Here is a 16292-nt window from a genome sequence, read left to right as displayed (position 1 = left end):
CCATAAATTCAAATTAAGAAAGGACAGATGTAGAATAGATGTGCGGAAATTTGCCTTTAGCCAGCGGGTGGTTAATTTCTGGAACAAACTTCCATCTGTCGTTGTGGAAGTTGATAGGTTGAATAAATTTAAGGAGGAACTGGACAGGCATTTGGAGGGAATGGTGTGGATTTTTTTTTTTTTTTTTTTTGGCTGATGCTGCATAAGCTCATACACTTGCTTTCTTGCATCAAATGCCACTGCTACTACTACTACATCATGGCAATATCCAATCTTCCTTACATTTAGAGGGTACAGCTCCAAAACGGTGTTCGAAGGCCGGCCTCTAGTTAGTACACCGGACCGAACCTATTGGTAACTCTTTAGGAAGCTTCCGGATCAGCTAGTGTATAATCTTGCTACCTCTACTCTGCCAGATAGTGACTGGAGGGAGTACAAGTAGTGTGCATGCGGGTGCATTGTCGAGGCCACGTTATGTCAAGGAACTAGGTATATTCTTACCACACGTACGCCATATCCAAAAATTTTATTACTTCATACAGCATGACCCCCCACCCCACTTTTTCTTGCTATTGAATACATCATGATCTGTCAAACTAATAGAGTAACCTTATCTGCGAAAATATCTAAAACTTCCAAACACTTCCCATTAATTTCACAAATATACGTGGTTTCAATTCTAATCTCAACGATGTCCATTTCCACTTGCAGTCTGCCAAACCCCATGTACCTTTTCTTACAGAATATCGGCTGATTCAACTATTGCTCATCTCAGTTGCCCAAATTATTCGCTGTATGATTCTTTTCACCTCAAAGGTGGTACTTGTGCATATGTCCATTCCGATATTCTCTGTCAGAGACTTGGTAATTTGGAATCTCCTCTCTACGATCTTCTCTGGCTGAAAATCTCTCTACCTCACTGTGCCAAATTCATCTGTTGTCCCTACCATTCTCTCAACTCCACTAATCACTTGGAGCTCTTTGACTTCCTCTCTTTGCAACTTCACTTTCTCCAGTCCAACTTTCCTAACGTTGAGGTAATTTTACTTGGCGATTTTAATGTTCACAACTCCAGCTGGCTTCTGTTTTCTATTCACACCGACCCAGCTGGTCGAAAGGCTGAGGCTTTTGCAATTACTAATGACCTTGCACAGATTGTTCGTTTACCTAAAAGAATACCGGACAATCTTAACCATATAGCCAACGTGCTTGATCTTTTTCTTACAAACAACCCTACTAAGTACACGGTCGAGGTGAGTGGTCCTTTAGGCACCTCAGATCACAACTTGGTGATTGTCTCTCTTCTCCAATTGAGCCTTTATCTCGAGGCAACTCCTAACCTCATGTTGTTTGGGATCATTACAAGAATGCAAAATAGGATGACCTGCAAGATTTCTTTTCTTCTTTTCCTTGGTTGGATTACGTTTTCAAAACTTCTGATGACAATGTTTACGTAGATCGTGTCAGTGAAATTATTCTTGTAGGAATGGAATCCTTTATTTCACACTCCACTTTAAAATCTTATCCTTTATCTAAACAATGGCAGAGAAGAAAATGCATGGGATACATACAAATTAACACATGACACAGAAACCTATGATAGATATAAGCTGGTTTGTAACCAAGTCAAAAAGGAGATTAAGGAGGCAAAGGCAGATTATGAGAAATCCTTGGCAAAGGATGCAAAGAAAAACAGAAAAGAGTTCTTTACCTATGTAAACTCAAGAAGGAAAGGGATGAATCAGATTGGGCCACTGGATATTGATGGTTCAACAGTTGACAATCCTGCTCAGGCGGCTAACAAACTAAACGAGTATTTTGCATCTACATTCACACATGAGGAGTTATTCAGGAAGGGGAATGCTGTAGGTGAAGTAAACACTGGCAGTGAGCTAGATGATTTTGTAATAACTGAGAGGAAATTGGAGGAGAAATTGTTGAAGATAAACATAAAAAAGGCACCCGGGGTGAATGGGATCTATCCAGTTATATTAAAGGAGGCAGCAAAGGAAGTAAGCAAACCCCTAGCCATAATTATGAGAGCTTCTTTGGACTCAGGGGAAGTACCCATAGACTGGAGATGTGCAAATGTAACCCCAATTCACAAAGTAGGATCAAAGGGCGACACAAGTAATTATAGACCTGTTAGTTTAACTTCTGTTCCAGGAAAATTAATGGAGGCACTGGTTAAAGAAGCACTGCAGGATCATCTAGACAAGAATTCAGTTATAGCTCAGACACAGCATGATTTTGTTAAGGGAAGTTCTTGCCTGACCAATTTGATTGGATACTATGATGCAGTCACAAAAGAACTGGATGCAGGGAATAACTCTGATATTATATATTTGGATCTTAGAAAGGCTTTTGATACTGTTGCTCATGGACGACTGCTGTACAAATTGAAGCAGTGTGGCATTGGTGGCAAATTGCTGCTATGGATAAAGGGATGGTTGAATGGCAGAAGACAGAGAGTGGTGATCAATGGACACTGCTCAATGTGGACAAATGTTATTAGTGGAGTTCCTCAGGGTTCAGTGTTAGGTCCATTGTTGTTTTCTGTATTTATAAATGATATTGATGATGGTATATCAAGCTTAATGTCCAAGTTTGCAGACGATACAAAGGTTGGCAGGGTTCTTAAGGACAATACTGATGCTATGCTGCTGCTGCAACAGGATCTGGAAAGGTTGAGCAGATGCGCTGAGAGGTGGCAAATGAAGTTTAACATTGACAAATGTAAGGTACTACATATGGGAAACAGTAACCCCAGAGCAACGTATCAACTCTGTGGTACTACACTGACAGTGGTAGAGAATGAAATGGACCTGGGGGTAATTGTGCAGGCAAATATGAAGTTCTCTGAGCAGTGCAGACGGGCTGCAAGAGTAGCTCATGGTGTCTTGTCAATGATATACAGGAATTTTTCAAGCAGGGATAGGGAGGTGATTATTCCCTTGTATAAGACAATGGTTAGGTCACGCCTTGGGTACTGTATACAGGTCTGGAGGCCTCATTTCAAGAAGGATATAGAGTTGCTGGAACGAGTACAGAGAAGGCAACAAGATTAGTGAATGGAACAAAGGGATTCTCTTACGAAGAAAGGCTTAAGTTTTTCAAATTACAGTGTCTGGAGACTAGGCACCGGCGAGGTGATCTGATAGAGGTGTATAAAGCCTTGAATGGTTTGAGCATGCTCAATGCTGATGGGATTCTTCCTCTTGCTCAGAATAATCACCTGAGAGGGCATAAATTCAAATTGAGGAAAGACAGATGTAGGAAAGGCGTGCAGAAATTTGCCTTTAGCCAGTGAGTAGTTGGTTGGTGGAACAGACTTCCATCGCTTGTTGTGGAAGTTGATAGCCTAAATAAATTTAAGGCTCAGCTGGACAGGTATTTTGAACGAAAGGAGGGGTGAAGTGGAAGTGTTTTTTTTTTTTGGCTGATGCTGCATAAGCTTGCCTTCTTGCATCATATGAATCTACTAACGATAACACCAAAGCTCACAAAAACTGCAAAACAGTTATTAATCAGTACAGACTAGATTTTGAACAGGCTAAGAGTAGAAAACTTGCTTCTTGCCCTAGTGGCAGCCAAGCTACCGTCAAAACCAGATGGTTCTCTTGCCACTTCAGCCAAGGATAAAGCTGACCTGCTAGCATCCCATTTTTCTTCCAACTCATGTATTAATGATCTTGGTAAAACCTTATTAAAGTGCTCTCAATTTCTGACAATGAGGTTATGGTGTCATTCGACGTAGTGTCCCTGTTTACATCAATCCCAGTCTAACAGGCTGCAAACTGCACCAAGAGGCTTCTAGAAAATGACCCAAACCTACCAAACAGGAAATCACTGTCCACTGACAACATCTGTACCACCCTCAACCTGTGCTTGTCAGGCAGCGTCTTTACCTTTGAAGATTCCTTATACCAGCAGGTACATTGCACTGCCATGAGTGCCCCTGTTAGTTCCGTTGTGGCCAACATCGCCATGGAAAAACAGATATTCCTAAATCAGTACCTATTACGACATGGTACAGATACGTTGATGACATCTTCACCATCATCCCACGTGGCTCTGAAGCAACATTGCTAGAATATCTCAATTCTCAGCATTCATCCAGTTCACTCTAGATTTAGAAGTAGATGGATCTCTCTCAAACTACAGATCTGGCCATGACCCTATCCATCTCAACAGCACTGCCTGCACTCTATTCTCCAGGGCTTGGAGGCACTCCAGCACAGATGATGCTAGGTGCAATGAGATTTCCAGAGTGAGGGCAGACTTGATCAATTGTGGCTACCCAACCCACATATTGGACAAGTGCTTATTACAAGTGCAGGAGCTCTCAGTCCACCCGAGACCGCCATCAACTCAGGACAATGTGCCTACTGCCTACATTCCCTAGTATCCAAGGCATGTTAGGCCGGATCTCAAAAATCCTTCGAGAATACCACATAAAATGCATGCAGCTGCCTGGTAGAAACTTATGTTCTCTAGTTTCCAATGTAAAGACTCCGGTCACCCCTCTCTTATGAAGCGGTATAGTATACCGCATAGGCTGCACAGATTGTGACAGCTGCTACATAGGAGAGACCTCAAGATGTCTTCAAGACTGCCTCACAGAACATGACAGATCGATTTGCCTTGCTGAGACCGACCAGTCAGAAAGCGCAGAACACTTCTGGTTGACCCACCATGACCTCAATCCCAAGCGGGACTACAAAGTGATTGACCAGTCCCGACACTTTTGCCACTGCCTCTGGTTAGAATCACTTAATACAGTGGTACCTCGGTATACGTCCGCTTTGGAATAAGTCCAACTTGATATACGTCCTGTTTGGACGCGAAAAATTTTGTTTGATATACGACCTTTGTTTGGAAAACGACTCGCGTGCGTCAAAATGAGTCACGACACCGCGCGCTACCCTTGTTTACCTCTCTCAAGACAAAGCCACGACTCAGATGGCAGATCTTACCCCCCTCTCCAAAAACCGAATAAAAGCTGACCAAGGATGGACGCTAGCAAAGTACGTGCGCCTGTCCTCACTCGGCTTTCCGAATAAAACCGACCGAGGACGTGTGCGCGAACGGTACGCGCTTACGTCCTCGATCGACTGAATTTGGTTTTTGGAGAGGGGGTAAGATCTGGCATCTCTGCCACGACTGCCCACGAGTGTCAGTACGACAGTTTCTACCATTCAGTGAACAGCCTGCGCTATAACTCTCCGTGATTTTGTGTTTTTTCGCGTAAATGTTTTGTAAATTCATTAACCATGAGTTCTAAGAAAGTTAATGAGAAGAGCCAAGCAACAAAGAAAATGGGGCAGGATCACCACGGAGGTGAAAAAAGAGATTGTTGACAAGTATGAATGTGGCATGCGTATCCGGGACTTGGCTGCTGCATACCGTATGCCAAGAACGACGGTATCTACGATTGTGAAAAACAAAGACGTTATTAAATCTGCTAGCGTTGCGAAGGGGGTGAAATCGATTACCAAACAAAGATCAGGGACATTGTATAATATGCCAATAACAATAGGATTTTTTTTCTTGGGAACGGATTAATCATTTTCCCTTTATTTCTTATGGGAAAAATTCGTTTGGTATACGTCCTGTTTGGTATAAGTCCAGTATCTGGAACGGATTAAGGACGTATACCGAGGTACCACTGTATATTGTGTAATTAGAGAGCCATGAACTGCTGCAAAGGCATGAGACTACACCCCATCTTAGAGGCAACTGTTTTAAGTCTAGATAAGTGCTGGAGGCAAAACTATGCACATCCATGCAGCAACAGTGAACACCAGTTTAATGGTTGAATGGTCTACCTCATGCCCTCACATGCCTCACTGCATGCATAACTCTGTGTCCATTAAAATAATTTTTATCTCTATAGTTTTCATTCTATTTGTTGATAAAGAGGAAAAGTCTAGAAAATAATTGGAAGAGAGAATTAAGAGGGCTGTGGGACAAGTGGAGAAATGGGCTGAGGTCCATAAAATGGAGATATCAATGAAAAAAACTCACATGGTTCTGCTCAAAGGAAAGCTCAGTGAAAGAAGAAGGCCAACTGCTGAAATATTTGGTACAATGATAGCATATGCCCCCTTGGTCAAGTACCTAGGAGTTTATGTGGATGAAAGGATGTCCTTTTTGCCTCACGTGCAGAAATTAAGAGATAAAGTGAGGATGATTTATTTAAAAATTAGGAAAGTCACAAGGGTAGAATGGGGAGTGAAAGGCAAGTCCTTAGACCTCTTCTACAAATGTATATTTCTATTGATTGTGACATATGCATGTGGGGCTTGGGGTCATAGGGTGACTAATAGCCATGTGAAAAGAAGTCTTATTTCAATACAGAGATTTGCCCTTCTGGCAGTGACGCGGTCTTGCAGAACCATTTCAAATGATGCTCTGCACGTTATTGCAGGAAAGGAACCAGTGGATCTGATTATACTTAAAAGGACAATGGAATATGCGATTAAGAATAATAAGAGAATAAAACTTATGGGAAGAGAGTATAGAAGACAAGATTTGAAAGTAGAAAAGAAAAGGTTGCAGCAAGATATAGATTGTATATGGCAGGAAAGATGGACAAGTTCTGCTAAGGGGCATGTTACCTCTGCCTTTTTGCCTGGGGGGAAAACTATGAAAGAGATTTCATCTTGGTCTGGTCTAGGAATGTTCCAAACAATGTTAATAACTGGACATGGGTTAAAGAAAAGACTGGTAGACTGGGATGGTAAAGGATACAGAGCATATTTTACAGAAGTGTGTAAGATATGACATACCAAGGAATATGTTAATTAGGCAGATCGGCTCCGACTCATACACCCGGAGTGACTTGTTTAAGAATAGAGAATGGAATGAAGCTTTTGCTAAGTTCGCTAGAGAAGTAAGCAGGATTAGACAATTGTAAAAATTTGTATATAGGTAAATAGTGTTTTTATGGAGTTGAGATTTAGTGAGATGGAATTGGAATTTATTGATCTTATAGTTTATAGTTGTATAAAAGGAAATGTTGAAAAAAAAAAGTATAAAATATAAAATACAAAAATACATTGATGAATTTTATTGTTTGGAGTTTTATATTGATTTTAGAGTTTATAGTTGCATAAAAGAAAATGTTGTAAAAAGTATAAAATACAAAAATATATTGATGAATTTTAAATGTTTAGATTTAATTTGGCTGGAACAAGAATCACAATTTATAGAAGTTTGCCTTTGAAGTTTAAAGCTTAATTGAGCTCTAGATAGTGGATATCCGCCTCTTTGGAGCAGGGGCGGTAACATATCCTCAATGTTTGATTTATCATACGGAGGATATGATTAAGGATCAAAAGATTAAAATTGATAGGACAGAGGAATAAAGCACAGATGAGCTTATTGCTCAAGAAGCGCAGGTACAAGTAGCTGTTAGGACAGTGATGATGATGATGTTGATAAAGAGGCACAATCAGCATTGAAAGCTCCAAAGTATTTATTTATAATTAAAAATATTTTTACTGGATATATACGTTATCATTATTTCAGAAATAAAGTATTTTTTAATATTACTATTGTTGGTTGGTGTAGATTTTTGTATCCTATCCTTAGCTTGTACCCTAATTTGGTTTATTGTAGCCAGGGGATAACCCCTGTTTAAGAATCTGCTGGTTAATATTTGTATTTCTGAGCCCAAAGCAGATTCCGTCGTTGAATATTTATAGGCATTGAGAAATTGATTAAAGATAATCGATCTAAATTTTTGTCTTCTGGGACTCATTTTGTATGGTGGACATCAAAAATATATATAACAAATAAAAAATCTAAAACTGTTTCTAAACTTGTGTCTGAAATGAAGAAATTTTATTCCAGAGCAGGTATCTCACACAGAATACATTTGGAAGAAATAAAGCTGTGAGAAATTAAAATAATGGTTAGGTATTAATATTAGTAGTAGCAAATGATGCAAGGATACCAGCTTATATAGCATCATCCAGCAAAATAATAATAATAAAAAACCTATCTACATCATTTTTATAGCTCATTTGCCTAAATCTTCCTTAAATTTATTCGAAAGTAGGACTTACTTCTATAACACCAGATATGAGTTTGTTCTATCAATGAACACACTCTGGCTGAAAGAAAACACTTGCACTTTCTAGCCTGCAACCATTCTCTTTCAATTTAAATTTATGTCCCCTTTTGTGCATAACCTGGGAAAGAAGAATGCCATTAGAATTTTGCTTCCTCTATCCATTTAAAGCCATAAACACTTCTCTAGGTACATCAGATCTCAAATGTGCCTAGTTTTGCAATTTACTGAACTGAAGTCGTCCTTATGAGTTATCTTTTGTGCTCCTGACTAATCTTGTTGTTCCTCTTCTCTGCATTCACTTTAACAGATCCATATCCTTTTAAAATCAGATTACCAGACCTGTATATACTTTATATAGTGGGATAATTACTGGTGTGTCTCTGCTGGAAAAACTCCTGCATATTGCTGGCAAAACTACATGAGCTATTCTAGCAGCATGTCTGCACTCCTCAGAGAACTTCATATTGGCCTGTACAATTACCTCTAAGTCTTTTTTTCTGTTCTTCATTACTTTGACATTGTGTGTGTGTGTGTGTGTGTGTAGTACACAATTGTTATACAATTCTGGGATTATTGCTACCCAACTGCAGTATCTTGCATTTAACCCACAATGTTAAACCTCACTTGCTACCTCTCAGCTCATCTACCTAGTTTTTCTAGGTCTTGTTTCAGTACCATATCTTGATTCCTGTCTCAATCATCCTGCCAACCTTTGTATCAACGGAATCAGTGGTTGAAGTTGTAATGGAGACCATCCATGAATTCTGAGGAACATCACTAATACCATTATCCCATGAAGAGCAGTGGCCATTAATAACTATTCTCTGCTTCCTGCCACTCAACCATCCTTCTGTCCACAGCAGTAACATGTCTCTAATGCCACATTACTCCAATTTGTAATACGTCAAAAAGTATACTGAAATCATGTGTCAAAAGGTATACTGAAATAAAGGTATAGTGACTTAGTGTGCCTTGCCTGGCAGCACTGGAAGTCTCCCCAACTCTGCATAGTACTCTGTGATGCATACAGTTCCCTTTAAAGGCCAGAATACGTATGTGGGTAAGCGTAGTGTTGTATAGCATTGGATTCTGTTGTTCATCTGGCTGTTTTGCCGTGGGACCTCAAGTTGCCCGTCACTAACCCCGTGGAGGTAGGCTAGGCAGTTCAATAGAGGAAAAGAACTCTGACTAGGCAACCCCCCAGAGTTGCCTGAGCTTTCTAGGGATGCCTAAAAAAAAATTAAATAAAAGGAAATTAAAGTGTGAGTGTGGCAGATAGAGAGTGGGGAGTTAATTGTTTTTTTTTTTTTTTTTTTTTTTCGGAGCATTAGCAACTAAGGCCATATTGCTCCTGGTATATGCGGTGGTCATTCCCTGACCTTTCCGCATCCTCCGTATTTAGTGGTCACGGGCTCGAACCCCGGTCTAATCAAGAAGCGTGTGCTACACACTGTTGCGTCTGCCCACCTGGCTACGGAGGTGCCAGAGAGTGGGGAGTAAAGGCAATACTGAAATCTAAGCAAAAGATGTCAAAATTATTTTTTTGCATTCAGTTCCACTGTAGCTAACCAGACTGACCAGACAGGTTCTCTCTACTCTCCCACCCTTACCAAATCCATGCTGCAATTGCCATATAGCTCAAGATGATCCTGCATTACAACTTCAACCACTGATTCCATTATTTTAGCATTAGTTGAGGAATAAAAAAAAAACCCTTTCCATTTTACCCATCCAGTCACTCCAAATGTTTCTCTAGTTCAACCTTAAATTTATTTAAGCTATTAATTTCCACAACCACAGATCAAAGTCTGTTCCAGCAATCAACTACCCGCTGGCTAAAGGCAAACTTCCACACATCTATTCTGCAACTGTCTTTCCTCAATTTGAATCTATTCCCCTTCAGGTTCTTAATCTGAGCAAACAGAAGTATCCCATCAGCATTGAGCCTGCTCAAACCATTCAAGGCCTTATTCACTTCAATTAGATCACCTCGCAGGTGCCTATTCTCCAAATGCTGCAACTTGCAGAACTTAAGCCTTTCTTCATAAGTGCACCCCTTTGTTCCTCTCACCAACCTTGTTGCCCTTCTCTGTACTCATTCTAGCAACTCTACATCCTTCCTAAAATGAGGCCTCCAGACCTGTATCAAGGTGTGGCCTGACCATTGCCTTATACAAAGGGATAATCACCTCCTTGTCTCTGCTAGAAAAATTCCTATATATCGTTGACTCCATGACCTGCTCTGGCAGCCCGTCTGCACAATTATCTCCAGGTCTTTTTCATGCTCCACCTCCCTGAGTGTAGTACCACACAGTTGGTACATTTCTCTTGGGTTACTGCTATCCATTTGCAGTACTTTGCATTTGCCAATGTTAAACTTTAGTTGCCACTTCTCAGCCCATCTGCCTAACTTTTCTAGATCCTGTTGCAGCAGCATACTGTCTTTACTGTCATTAACAACCATGCCACAGATTTTTTCCAGAAGCAAAGCTTATAGATCAGTAAGCTTTGCTCACTTTGATGCTCTCTTTTGTAAATAGGAAAGCCATTTGCACTTCTACAATCTATAAGGGCCTCCCCTGAATTCAAGGATGTTCTCATAATTATAGCCAAAGGCTTTCTTACTGCTTTTGTTGCTTTTAATTGGATAAATTCTGTCAGCCCAAGGTGCCTTATTTATTTTTGGTTTCAGCAATTTCTCTTCCAATTTCCTTTTAAATTTCCTAAAATCATTTAGTTTCTAGTTAAAATTTGGCAAGCTTTTGTTATTTCCATCCTAAAAAATTCTTCATGAGTGAATATAGTTGCAAAGTATTTATTCATTTTGTCAACATGAACAAGATCATCAATATTAATTCCACTGATATCTAGTGGACCAATTGGTTTTATCCCATTCCTTCTCATGTTAATATAAGCAAGAAATTCTTTGCATTCTCAGCCAAAGCCTCTTCGTAATCTGTCTTATCTTGCCTAATAGTAATTTATTCTTATTCCGTATATTTCTACCATTAGTCTTGTCGATTCATCTAACATCCATTCAGATCTAAATAGTGAACATCATCACTTAGCTGGTATGAAAGGCTTAGTAGCTTCTATGAGAAGTATTAGTATTAGAATGGCTAAGTGATGCAAAAAAGTCGTATTTTTTTTTGCATCTGTCATTAAAAAAAATGGAAGGAAAGTAAAAAAAAATTCTCAATCACTCATACTTTTTACCAATGCTAAAAAAGTGATTATCCAATTCTATTTTTAATTTTACCAAACTCAACTACCACGGCAGGTAATTTGTTCCAATGATCTATAACTAAAAATTATAATGCTCCCTGAAAGTAAACTTTGTGAGATCCAGCTTTCTATCACTCCTTAAGATTATATATTTGTGGCCCCTAGTCTCATTCTGCTGAAACCTGTTAGGGAATTATATACCTCACCTAAGACATCTGGTTTCCAAGCTTTGCAATCTTCATTTTCTAAGCCATTCTCTGTATAGATTCTAAGTTCTAGATTTTCCATGAAACTATTAGTTACATGGAGAATACAGTTGGAACTGCTGCACCACTTAACACTGAGGTTATGAACTAAGAGGCATTAAATACTTTTTCAGCTCACCCACATATTTCAATGAAACTTTCAAAATCAATAAAAGACATCCCACATATACTTGACTCTGTTAACCAGATTAAAGTGAGTTAACTATATCAAAAAGAACGAAAGCATCCTAAACTGAGAAAAAATACATATCATCTGGCTGTGTGTAACCGAAAATGCATAAATCAAGAAATGACATATTTTGCTTCTATAAAAAGAAGGCTAGAAAGTTATAACTTACATCATCTGCAGAGGCAGCCTGAAACACATGGCAGAAGAATTCATTTGCAAGAGTGCAGGTGGTATCTCTATAAATACAAGTTTCTTTAGAATGCTACTCATATAGTCATTCAAAAATAAGTAATAACCACATTAATAAATATTAATCACTATATTACCAAATCAATAAATTGGGAATAGTATTAGAATGCTAAATAATACAAAGAAGTTGTCTTTTTCTGCATCTGCCAAAATAGTCATCATCCAATTCCACTTTAACTTAACCAAACTCTTTACCTTGGTCATATTGGCATGTAATTTATTCAGATAATTAGTAAAAAATTCAGAGCTACAGGGATCAATAACTTCTACGATTTTTTAATGTATCAAAAAAAGTAAGAGATTACCTCAATTTTTTTCGTGGAATGCTTCCAGTCAATTCTCTCCCATATGTGATGAATAAAATAAGATGAAAAAAAGAATTAATGAATTCCCTCACTCATAGAGATACGACCAAATCCGATGCGCAATGGAATCGAAAGCTGAGAGCCCCAACCCGACCCTGAAACACATCAAACCACCGCAGCAAGACCATGAGTGCGAGAAGACATTGTGTCAGAATAAATAGTTTATTTATTCTGACACGACACAATATTTAGAAAACTATTTATTCTGACACAATATCTTCTAACACTCATGGTTTTGATGCAGTGGTTTTGATGTGTTTCGGGTTGGGTTGGGGCTCTCGGCTTTCGATTCCATTGCGCATCGGATTTGGGCGTATCTCTAAGAGTGAAGGAATTCATTAATTCTTTTTTTCATCTTATTTTATTTGTCACATGTGGGAGAGAATTGACTGGAAGCATTCCACGAAAAAGATTGAGGTAATCTCTTACTTTTTTTAATAATTTATTCTGATAACGTATAACATACAGCTCAAAATTAAATTTATGAGTTCCAGCCAACAGTTACTCCCGAAGATTTATTTTTTATATTTGTGCCTCCTAGTTCTTGTCTCTCTCTCTCCCCTACCAGTGAAAACATACTGTTCACTGTCATTTTACTAATCTCCTTTAAAGCATTATATATACCTTAAACCATTTGGTTTAAGGTATACCACCAATTTGGTCCCCTTTCTCTGAACTCATCTAGAAACTAGGGTTGAACTTGAGAGTGTCTGCAATTCTGCCCAGACACGATAGGAGGGAGTATATGATGAGAGCCTTGTCGATCAATTCGGCCCTGGAGGGATTGTGCAAGGCTCAAGGGGTAGAATTTTTTTCAGCCTGGACTGTACTTGTTAACAGGAGAGATTGCTTCTACAGGGATGGGATACACTTAAATAGAAAGGGTGCAAGAATTTTTGCTGATGCTGTCGAGGCAGTGTTAGGTGGGTCGGAAAACTGCTAGTTGGGGGGGATACAAGGACTAATAGATTAACAGTAGCCACTGGCAGAGGTGGAAGTGATTCTTGCACTGCTTCTATTGAAATGAGCAGAAGCCTGAAAAACAAGATGCCGGATATTTCAGAGACTGCTGGTAGTCATTGCGGTACAAGTAAACACATGGGTTGTGTTAGGGTAGCTAAGAATAGAAACAGGTGCATGTATACCTGCGTGTACACCAATGCTAGGAGTTTGGTAAATAAATTTGATGAATTTGAGGTATTGCTCAAAACATCAAAGGCAGATATTGTTGGGATATCAGAGACGTGGTGTCACACAGATATAAGTAATGCGGAACTGGAATTTGGGGAATACAATGTGTATAGAAAAGATAGACAGGACAGGAGGGGAGGAGGGGTTATGCTATTAATTAAGAAACACATAAAGTCCAAGGAAGTGAAGCCAGTCGACATCGATGGACAGGGCAGTGTCGAGTCAGTTTGGTGTGACATAAGCATAGGGAAATCAAAATTGAGAGTAGGAGTGTGCTATAGGCCTAATGACTCTGATGAGTATAATAAGATATTGTACAGGGAAATAGAGTGGGCCAGTAAATCAGAGAGTCTTATAATGGGGGATTTTAATTTCCCAGATATTGACTGGAATTTGTGGGTTGGTCACTCGCACACTAGCAAGGCTTTTGTGGATTTATTGGATGATTGTTTTCTACATCAGCATGTTCGTGAGGCAACAAGAGGGAGCAATACTCTTGATCTGATTATCAGTAGTGATTCTTCATGCATTAAGAATCTGCAGATAAATGAACCACTAGGTGGCAGTGATCACAGTGTGTTGAAGTGGGATTTACTCAAGGAGGTAACTACCATCAGAGGTAAAGGGAAGGGTTTTTGTTTTCGTAAAGGCGACTATGATGGTCTGAGACAGTATTTAAATTCTATACAGTGGGACCAACTGATGATGTTACCAACAGCAAACTCAAAATGGGAAGCATTCAAGGAACTAATCTTGGAGGCTACCAGGCTTTACATACCAACTAAGAAATATTGTTCAAGGTTTAGGCCTAAATGGTTGTCAGATGAACTAATGAGACATGTGGCAGAGAAGAAAAATGCATGGGATACATACAAATTAATGGGTGACATGGAAGCCTATGATAGATATAAGTTGGTCTGTAACCAAGTCACAAAGGAGATTAGGCAGGCAAAGGCAGACTACGAAAAATCCTTGGCAAAGGATGCAAAGAAAAACAGAAAAGAGTTCTTTACATATTTGAACTCGAGAAGGAAAGGAATGAATCAGATTGGTCCACTGGATATTGATGGTTCAACAGTTGAAGATCCTGCTCAGATGGCTAACAATCTAAACGAGTATTTTGCATCTACATTCACGCATGAGGAGTTATTCAGGAAGGAGAATGATGTAGGTAAAGTAAACATGGGCAGTGAGCTGGATGATTTTGTAATAACTGAGAGGAAAGTGGAGGAGAGATTGTTGAGGATAAACATAAAAAAGGCACCTGGGGTGGATGGGATCTATCCAGTTATATTAAAGGAGGCAGCAAAGGAAGTATGCAAACCCCTAGCCATAATTATGAGAGCTTCTTTGGACTCAGGGGAGGTACCCATAGACTGGAGATGTGCAAATGTAACCCCAATTCACAAAGGAGGATCAAAGGCTGACACAAGTAATTATAGACCTGTTAGTTTAACTTCTGTTCCAGGTAAATTAATGGAGGCACTGGTTAAAGAAGCACTGCAGGATCATCTAGACAAGAATTCAGTTATAGCTCAGACGCAGCATGGTTTTGTTAAGGGCAGGTCTTGCCTGACCAATTTGATTGGATACTATGATGTAGTCACAAAAGAACTGGATGCAAGGAATAACTTTGATATTATATATTTGGATCTTAGAAAGGCTTTTGATACTGTTGCACATGGAAGACTGCTGCACAAATTGGAGCAGAGTGGTATTGGAGGCAAATTGCTGCTATGGATAAGGGGATGGTTGAGTGGCAGAAGACAGAGAGTGGTAATCAATGGACACTGCTCAACGTGGACTAATGTTATTAGTGGAGTTCCTCAAGGTTCAGTGTTGGGTCCGTTGTTGTTTTCGGTGTTTATGAATGATATTGATGATGGTATATCAAGTTTAATGTCCAAGTTTGCAGATGATACAAAGGTTGGCAGGGTCGTTAAGGACACTACTGATGCTATGCTGCTGCAACAGGATCTGGAAAGGTTGAACAGATGGGCTGAGAGGTGGCAAATGAAGTTTAACATTGACAAATGTAAAGTACTACATATGGGAAACAGTAACCCCAGAGCAACGTATCAACTCTGTGGTACTACACTGACAGTGGTGGAGAATGAAAAGGACCTGGGGGTAATTGTGCAGGCAGATATGAAGTTCTCTGAGCAGTGCAGACGGGCTGCAAGAGTAGCTCATGGTGTCTTGTCAATGATATACAGGAATTTTTCTAGCAGGGATAAGGATGTGATTATTCCCTTGTATAAGGCAATGGTCAGGCCACACCTTGAGTACTGTATACAGGTCTGGAGGCCTCATTTCAGGAAGGATGTAGAGCTGCTGGAACGGGTACAGAGAAGGGCAACAAGATTAGTGAATGGAACAAAGGGTTGCTCTTACGAAGAAAGGCTTAAGTTTTGCAAATTACAGAGTCTGGAGACTAGGCACCGGCGAGGTGATCTGATAGAGGTGTATAAGGCTTTGAATGGTTTGAGCATGCTCAATGCCAATGGGATATTTCATCTTGCTCAGAATAATCACCTCAGAGGGCATAAATTCAAATTGCGGAAGGACGGATGTCGGATAGATGTGCGGAAATTTGCCTTTGGCCAGCGGGTGGTTGGTTGGTGGAACCGACTTCCATCACTTGTTGTTGAAGTTGATAGCCTAAACAAATTTAAAGCTCAACTGGACAGGTATTTCGAACGAACGGAGGGGTGAAATGGGAGTGGGTTTTTTTTTTTTTTTTTTTT

At 39.6% G+C, this 16292-nt stretch overlaps 1 protein-coding gene across 3 annotated transcripts in view; it reads right to left on the bottom strand.

Annotated features, from left to right (window-relative positions):
* The window catches only part of LOC150076660 (uncharacterized), a 349756-nt gene that overhangs the window by 36216 nt on the left and 297248 nt on the right, over positions 1-16292 (bottom strand). For all 3 annotated transcript variants that reach the window (XM_090386112.1, XM_090386111.1, XM_090386113.1), the window contains one exon: positions 11910-11976. In XM_090386112.1, coding sequence (XP_090242238.1) covers positions 11910-11976 — 67 coding nt within the window. The remainder of the gene's footprint in view (positions 1-11909; positions 11977-16292) is intronic.

The sequence above is a fragment of the Mastigoproctus giganteus genome, chromosome 12 (assembly GCF_048544385.1).
Source record: "Mastigoproctus giganteus isolate SK-2022 chromosome 12, ASM4854438v1, whole genome shotgun sequence".
Classification (NCBI taxonomy): domain Eukaryota; kingdom Metazoa; phylum Arthropoda; class Arachnida; order Uropygi; family Thelyphonidae; genus Mastigoproctus; species Mastigoproctus giganteus.
Note: the sequence above shows the minus strand (reverse complement) of the source record. Positions and strands in the feature narration are given on the sequence as shown.